This window comes from Leptopilina boulardi, unplaced genomic scaffold (assembly GCF_019393585.1).
Source record: "Leptopilina boulardi isolate dan_hultmark-lab unplaced genomic scaffold, ZJU_Lbou_2.1 LbouV2_138, whole genome shotgun sequence".
Classification (NCBI taxonomy): Eukaryota; Metazoa; Arthropoda; class Insecta; order Hymenoptera; family Figitidae; genus Leptopilina; species Leptopilina boulardi.
Window position 1 is genome coordinate 392,594 of NW_026137683.1, and position 8,968 is coordinate 401,561.

General features: G+C 32.3%; 1 protein-coding gene across 1 annotated transcript; it reads left to right on the forward strand.

Moving 5' to 3' along the window:
- The first annotated feature begins 3,929 nt into the window (after positions 1-3,929).
- On the forward strand, positions 3,930-5,153 carry LOC127291522 (uncharacterized). Its single transcript, XM_051320707.1, has one exon. It carries the CDS (start codon positions 3,930-3,932, stop codon positions 5,151-5,153), a length of 1,224 nt encoding a protein of 407 aa, XP_051176664.1.
- The last annotated feature ends 3,815 nt before the right edge of the window (positions 5,154-8,968 follow it).

Genomic DNA, 8,968 nt, shown 5'->3' on the forward strand with positions numbered 1-8,968 from the left:
TAATTCATTTGCTTATAATAATTATACTTCTGCATTATAATAGGTGGACTATTGCCACCAACATGATGGCAATGATGTCGCGTTACGTGAAAGCATTAGTCCGGTGATAAGCGAGCTTCATTGGTCTGCTTCTAAACAGGCCGGTAAAAATGATGCGTAATAGTAAGCACACCGTCGGGTGCCCACCGTGTTACTAATGTGCCTGGCACGTTTGTTATCTGGGTTAGTGTATTTAAAACTTTTACTTATATTAATAGGTTCAGAAGCACTGTATTTTTTTCTATGTGCATTGGAGTCGATGAGAATTTGCTTATAATTATTTATATCATGATCACTAATGTGTGAATTCTCCGGTTTATTTTTAAATAAAAGTTCCAATAATCCAGGGGTAATGGTAAAACGTCTATTTCCAACATTCAAAAACTGTTGATTAAAAATTATTGGTTTATCACCAATCAGAAGTGATCCATCTCGCATTTTACGTACTCCATATACTGGATCCAAACACTGTTTTCTGTTGTGATCTATCAAGTAAATATACTTATTTAGCAGTTTATCATACTCAAAGTCTGGGATTATTGTTGATTCACTATCTTCAATACTCTTAAAACTCAAATTATCATCTTCCTCTTTATTATCACCTTTTTCCTCCTTTTCTATCCTTTCCGTTTTAAAATTTTCACGCTTAATGTCATTTATGGTAATAATTTTTTGTAAAGGTTCAACTATAGGTTTGAAGGTTTCGTTCAACAGATTTTCAGCATTTTCTTTTCCTAATTTAAATAAACGATGTTTACGTCTAATTGCCTCACTAGCTTTAGCAATTTGATGTAAATATTCTTTCTCTTTATTATACATCTTGATATATCAAGGTCTCAATTTAAACTAAAACAAATTCAAAAATTATCTTTATTTATAGTGAAATAAAACAGTCAAAACCTTTTCTATACCTTCCCTCATTTAAATTACTATCTTTATCAATTACAACAAATCCATACTTGTCAGAATTCCAATAAGCTGAACATAATTCACGAAATTGAGAAAATGTCATATCCGTATTCACATGATCATCATAAACATGTTTTAAATTCTTTTCATCTTGACGAAAAAGAACTAACAAGTTCACATTATCTTGTACTAAATGTTTTGGAATTCTTGCATAAGTTTGACATAAATAGAAACTATCAACGCTTACATGTCTACCCATACAAAAAAATGCTCTAATATTATCTTGTTTTTCACATGCAACATCATCAAATATAAATATAGAGTTTGGTTTTGCATTTTGAGGAGAAATTACTTCTTCATGTTCACTGAATGGTAAATACTCAACTCCATCAACTTCACTCACAACTTGTTCCAAAAATTTATACTTTGGTTGTTGCAAAGATTTTGAATAAAGATAAATATTATCAAATCTGAGACCATTAGGATGTAATATTAAAGACAAAAGTACATTTGTTTTCCCACAATTTGATGGACCACAGAATATTGCACGAATACTGCCTGACAATAAACTACCATGACGTTTCACTTTCTTCTCCTGTTGTTGAACAATCGAGTCAAGATTTACGACTGGTAGCTTATGAGGTTGTTCATTGAATCGCATCATAGTTTAGACTGTGGCAAAAAGGTATAAATACACCTCTTTTATAACCTTCCATTCATTTCAATTCCAACCTTTACAGACGCAAGTATGATTGTACATCGCAAGTATGACTGTACATCGCAAAATTAGCGGTGAAGGTCTAGTGAATAGTCTTATCAACAAATTACCATTTGAATTACATCTACCTGGTTATCAATACTGTGGACCAGGTACAAAATTAGCAAAACGTCTTGCTCGAGGTGATCCTGGTGTAAATCCTTTGGATTCTGCTTGTAAGGAGCACGATATTTCATATTCAAAAAATCCAGATAACATTGAAGCAAGAAACGTTGCTGATAGGATACTAGCTAAAAAGGCATTACAACGTGTTTTTGCACGTGACGCTAGTATAGGTGAAAAAACAGCTGCTTTGGCTGTATCTGGTACTATGAAAGTCAAGTCAAAATTAGGTATGGGGCTAAAGAAGCAAAAGAAAAAGATGAGGAGGAGGAGGAAGACGAAGGTGAAACGTACGGCACTACGGAAAATTGTTGATGTTGCAAGAAATTCCATAATTCCAGGTAATAGTGCTCAATCGACAATCAAAGATGCTATTGCAACTGCTCGAAAAGCTATCAAGAAAGTAGGAGGTAAAAAAAAGATTTTAACACCTCAAATTTTACCAATACCTTCAAAAGTAGGTGGTGTTTTACCACTTATTCCTATTTTCGCTGGATTAAGTGCTCTTGGAGCTCTTGCTGGAGGTGCTGCTGGAGTAACGAAAGCTATAAATGATGCGAGTAATGCGAAAGAACAGTTAAAAGAAGCTCAACGTCATAATAAAGTCATTGAAGATGTTAAACTAGGTAAAGGACTTTATTTAAAACCTTATCGACAAGGATTAGGTCTTCATTTAAAACCTTTTCCCAAAGGTGGGGGACTTCACTTGAAACCCTATACAAAAGGACAAGGAATAAAAAAAAGAGAAAATGTTTAAAAAAAAAAAAAAGTTCTAATGCTTCCTCAACAAGCATTAACTAACTATAATTTGATGAAATACGCAAAGGAGTTAAAAATTCCTCATTTTCGGGGGGTATTTATGAGGAATGATTTACCAAAAAGAGGACCTCGAAAGAATGAATCAGCAATTATTAACCTTGATGATAAAAATGGCCCTGGAACGCATTGGGTTGCATATAAAAAGATTAAAAATAAGGCACAGTACTTTGACAGTTTTGGCAATCTTCAACCACCATACGAACTCGTAACTTATTTGGGTGATAATACTTTAATAATGTATAATCATAAAAATTATCAAGACTATAATACTGTTAATTGTGGTCATTTGTGTCTTAAATTTTTATCTCAAAAAACTTTAATAAGTTAAAAAGTATATAAATAAAGGAAAAGTAATGTGAACAATCAGTTTTTAAAAAGACATCATCATGGATGAATCGTTCTCACTGACCATTTCTGGTAATTCCTCTGTATTAGAGGCTGAATATTTTCCTCCCATAGAATTGTTACCAAATAAAAATTACATTCTTGGGCTTGTTGAACTTTTAACATTTAATTCCATTCCTAATGTTGATGAAGGAAAAAATAAATTTCATGTTGGAAATAAAATAATTACTATCCCTCCTGGAAGTTATGAAATTGAAGACATTGAAAAATATATTCAAAATTCCATTACTGATGGACCTGAAGTTATAAGTATAAAAACAAATAATAACACGTTACGCAGTGAAATTAAAAGCAGCCTGAAAATAAATTTTAAACCAAAAGATTCAATTGCACAATTACTGGGTTTTGCACCGAGACACTTATCACCTAATAAAAAACATACATCTGATTTACCAGTAGCTATACTTAAGGTGAATTCCATCAGAGTTGAATGCAGTATTACTACAGGTGCTTATATTAATAATAAAAAAGTCCATACTATTCACGAGTTTTTTCCAGTAGTGCCGGCTGGATATAAGATTGTTGAAGTACCATCAAACGTCATTTACCTTCCAGTCGCCGTGAAGACAATACATAATATTCAACTTCGAATTGTTGATCAAGATGGAGATTTAGTAAATTTTCGAGGGGAAACTATAACAATTCGACTGCACGTTAAATCAGCATAATGGGTATTGTGTTTGATAGAAAATCTGGTGGAAGTTATATAAACGAGTCAAAATGCCAGAAAACATTCAGTCTTCAATCAGTTCACAAGAGATTAACATCTCAGAACATACTCTTTCTGAAACAACTCGGTCTGCGAGTTCGTCAAGAAAAAAGAAAATAGCAAAACCAATAATTAGTGCATTTTTTATTTGCTGTTGTTGTAATAAAAATGGAAGGGACTTTGAATATTTTAAGTCCAGTGAAATATGATGATTCATTGGCACATTATGAGATCCATTCTCATCAACCTTATGTTTCATCAGCATTTAATAATAGTGATGAGATTCGCATTGCAGTTCAACATCAAGATTTATATGTTCTTCCTTGTAAAAGTACCTTACATGTACATGGAAGATTAATTAAACCTAATAATACTGTTGTGACTAATACAAAATTAATCAGCAATGGTATTTCCTATTTGTTTAATGAGATTCGTTATGAACTGAATGGTGTTGAAATTGATCGTTGTAAGAATGTTGGTCTTACAACCACTATGAAAACTTATATTTCTCAAACACCTAGTCAGATAATTTATGCTGAGAATGCAGGTTATATTGACTTTCAAGATATCAGTAGAGTGACAAATGATGATGGATATTTTGATGTTAATATACCATTGAGTATGATTCTTGGATTTGCTGAAGACTATCGAAAAATAGTTGTAAATGCAAAACATGAACTTATTTTGACAAGATCTCGGACAGATCTTAATGCTATAGTTAATATTCAGGGTCTGGAGCGGGAAGAATTTAGAATTTCGATTAATAAAATTGAATGGATGATACCATACTTATTTGTGGGTGACCGTCAGAAAATTGAATTATTAAGATTTATTGAAAAGGATCCATTTATAAGTATGAGCTTTAGATCGTGGGAAATGTATGAATATCCACTTATACCTGCGACTCAGAAACATGTTTGGACTGTAAAAACTTCTACACAAGTTGAAAAACCTCGATATGTTATCCTAGGTTTTCAAACCAATCGAAAAGATAATCACACGAGATATGCCAACTTTTTTGACAACTGTAATCTCATAAATGTAAAATTATTCCTAAACTCACAATACTATCCCTATGGAAATTTAAATTTAGATTTTAATCATCACCAATTTTCTATTCTGTATGACATGTATTGTAACTTTCAAGCATCATACTATGGAAAAGATTCTGAGCCTCTACTTACCAAAAGTTTATTTAAAGATTATGCACCATTGGCTGTCATAGATTGCTCAAAACAAAACGAATTTCTTAAACAAGCTTCTGTTGATGTACGTTTGGAATTTGAATCGAGTGCTAATTTCCCACCTAATACAGCTGCATATTGCTTGATTATTCATGATCGAGTTATACAATATAAACCAATCAGTGGTGTTGTTAAAAAAGTAACATAAGTAGTGGGGGGGTGAATCTCAAGTATAAAAAGGAGGAATATGAACTGAAATTCTCAGTTGCTGCAACCATGGACTTCATCGTGGACATCCAAGGCTTCAAAAGGCCCTACAATGACTTCATCTTCAAGGAGCTGGCCATTCTACCAATTGAGGAAGATGCTCAACCAATGGTGTTCCTGTTCGAGCCACCCTGCAGTTGGAGTTCCCTACCTGGGAGATACAAGAGTGAAAATCTATGGTTGATGCACAATTACCATGGACTGAAATGGACCTCTGGTGATGTGCCGTATGATCAATTACAATCACTTCTGCAGGATTTGTTAGCTGGTGCTCGCACAATTTATGTAAAGGGCATCGAGAAAAAAAAGTGGCTTGAAAAATTTGTAATTAATGTACGAAACGTTGAAGATTTTAATTGTCCTTCACTTAAAAAACTTAAATTAGAAGCTTCATTATATGTTTGTACCTATCATACTTTGTGTAATAAATGGTGTGCAGTAAACAATGCATCAATGTTAAGAAACTGGCTTATAAAATCTACAAATGAGTGTGATGTAAGAAATGTTGATCAGGGTGTAGATGAAGTTGATAATCATAATGAATATTTTACTGTAAATTCTACGGAATCGCTTAAAGAATTTTATGAAACATCTAAACTTTTTTATAAATAAACATTTTAAAGTTATAATAAATTGTTAATTGATTTTATCCTATCCTATTAGTTTAAGATATAAAATAAAAACAAGAAAGGTAATGCGCATGTGTGTGAAAAAGTAAGAAGTCTATAAATTTAGAGAGCGTAAATTGATTTGCTCATTATTTATCAGTAAGCTTAAGGAAGAACAATGGAATCATCAAATAAGCAGAAACCTGTGCCAGCTCCAAGGCAACCAAAGCCAGTGCCGGCACCTAGGACAACAAAGCCAGAGCCAGCACCAAGGGAACCAAAGCCAGCACCAAGAAAATTTTAAAGTGTAAATTAAAATTTTAAAAATCTACATTACCAAACTTATGGTAAAGTAGAAATTTATATTATTGACTGTGGACAACGAAGAGTAATACTGACTGGAGGTATACGACGGTGGCGCCATTTTACAACCGACATACCAACCAAAGGTAATACCGACTTAAGATATACGACGGTGGCGCCATTGCAAATGTTCTACTATACATATTAATATATGTGAGCATTTAGAGTGGGGATTGAGATTAGCACGAGGGAGGGGATGGTTTTCGAGTATAAAAAGGGTGAAGCCAGAGGTGAATTTGTCATTCAACCTGCTCTGAGCTGGACGACAAGCATCTCCAAGGACAACTCTCTTTGAAGCAAGATGAACTTTTCAAATATCAATGCTGTTGGACGGATGGAGAAATTCTTGCCCACGAAGCCGCTGTCCGAGCTAACTGTGGGAGGACAATTCACTATCACGAAGCTTAAAAAGGTTCAGTCAAAGTATGGTGATAGAGTCGTTGCGGAAATCAACAAAACTTTCAACGTCTTCCTGCCTAGCCGATTTTACAAACATTTTGAACTTGCACCTGACACCTGGACATCAATGATGGAGGCAGCATCCAACAATACGCTCCAAATGGTCTACCTTGGAGGACCGTATAATAATATGGAATTTAAAGAAAATGCTTAAATATAAATGTTATTTATATGTATAAAAAAAAACTATTTTTTTATTTTAATAATAAAAAATGAAAAATTACAAATTTAAATATGAGTTTTAATTGTTTACCTATTTAATATAATAAAAAGTCATACATTTATTTTGGTATCAAAAAAATATATATTTTCATTGTATAAAAATATCTATAAAATTGAAAAATTACAATCTTATTTTAATAATACTATATATAACAATAATAATAATAATAATACTTGTAATCATAATAGTTATAATAATACTAATTATAATAATAATAATACTAGTAATAATAAAAATAAAGATCGTAACTAAAATCTCAAAAAGAAACAACTTAAATATATATATGAATATCACAAAAAAATGGTATATAAAAAAAATGATTAAAAAAAGGAATAAAAAAATGATATTTTTAACATTATTTAAATTTTATGAGGGAATCATGCCTGAATTTTTGTAGATTATTGTAAATATTTAAAATTTGGTTGTCTAATTGTGCATTTATTTCTGTTTCTGTTTGTGGTAGTGTTTGTCGTGGTGGTGTTTGTCGTAGTGGGCTTATTGGAGGTGCTGGTGGTGAAAGGTGTAATGGTACAACAAAATTTTGTACTTCCTCTTTAGTAGGTGTTGGTGGTGTGCGTGGTGGTGTAAATCGTAAATTAAGTTTTGTTTTCTGTAATGTTTTTTTTGTTGGTACTTGTTTCTTTAAATTTTTCCGATTTGTTGTTGGTTTTGGTGTTTCAGGCTGTTTAAATTTTGTTAATGTTTTTATACTTGTAGTGCTTTGAGTTTTTGGTATTTGTTTTTTACTTAATTTTTGTTGTGTTGGTATTTGTTTTATTTGTGTTTCTGTTTGTTTTACTAGCCTTGATATTTGAGTATTTTTAATTATTTTAGGTTTTTGGTTTGGTTGTGCTAGAGTTTGTGTAATAATCTTTGGTTTTGATTGAATTAGAGTTTGTCTATTTCTAATTGTCTTTGGTTTTGATTGTGTTGCAGTTTGTGTTTTTAATATTTTTTGTGCTACTGTCTCGTTTAGTTGTGTAGTCTGAGTTTGTGTAATACATAAAACTCAACTATTACATGTCATTTTAACTGTGCGTGTACCCTAAGGAATACTCAAAGCTCGGCTGATGCATGCCGTTAAGATGGATGTACAATTGTAAAGTCACGTAAAATTGATACGTGCTGATGTATGACGTCACACAGAACGTACACGTATGAACAAACCCAGGGAGAAGCACCTTTATGAAAACATGTCGTGTGACGTCATACGTCCCACGTAGAACGTATTAGCATGTAAGTCACAGGTCGAGTTTGTTTAACTTTATTAATTTACATGTCATTTTAACTGTGCGTGTACCCTAAGGAATACTCAAAGCTCGGCTGATGCATGCCGTTAAGATGGATGTACAATTGTAAAGTCACGTAAAATTGATACGTGCTGATGTATGACGTCACATAGAACGTACACGTATGAACAGGCCCACGGAGAAGCACCTTTATGAAAACATGTCGTGTGACGTCATACGTCCCACGTAAAACGTACCACGTATGAACGGGCCCATGGAGAAGCACCTTTATGAGAACGTGTCGCGTGACGTCATAGGCCTGCGTTCGAACGTGTCAATTGTAAACCCAACTTTACAACTGTGCGCGTACCTTAAGGAACACTCACAGCTTGGTTGACTGCAACTGTGCGCGGACCCTTAAATGCTTTCTTACTCTCGTTGTACCTTTAGAATACATGGAAACTAAATAATATGTTTTTTTCTTATAGGTTAATATAAATATAAATGATTAAAGTTTAATTTAAGAAAATAAATATTAATAATAACATTATTAATTAAAAAATGTAATAATATAATTAAAAATTTTTTTTACTTGTATTTTTGTGTAAACTCGCGCCTAATGATATGAATTTATAAATTCAGGCATGATCCTGAAGTCAGGCACAACCGGGACTTTTGAAATGTATGGTCCAATCTGAGATTGCCGCATTTCTTGTGGAATCTAAAATATTTAATAGAATTAATTAATTAACAATTATTTACTAATATTTATTAATAATTATTGTATAATTTTTAAAATATTATTATTATTATTATTGTATAAATTTATTTACATTTTATTATTATTATCATTATTATTATTATTATTGTTATT

Coding starts and splice junctions, on each gene's coding strand:
- LOC127291522 (XM_051320707.1), top strand. CDS start 3,930: ATGGAAGGGACTTTGAATATTTTAAGTCCAGTGAAATATGATGATTCA.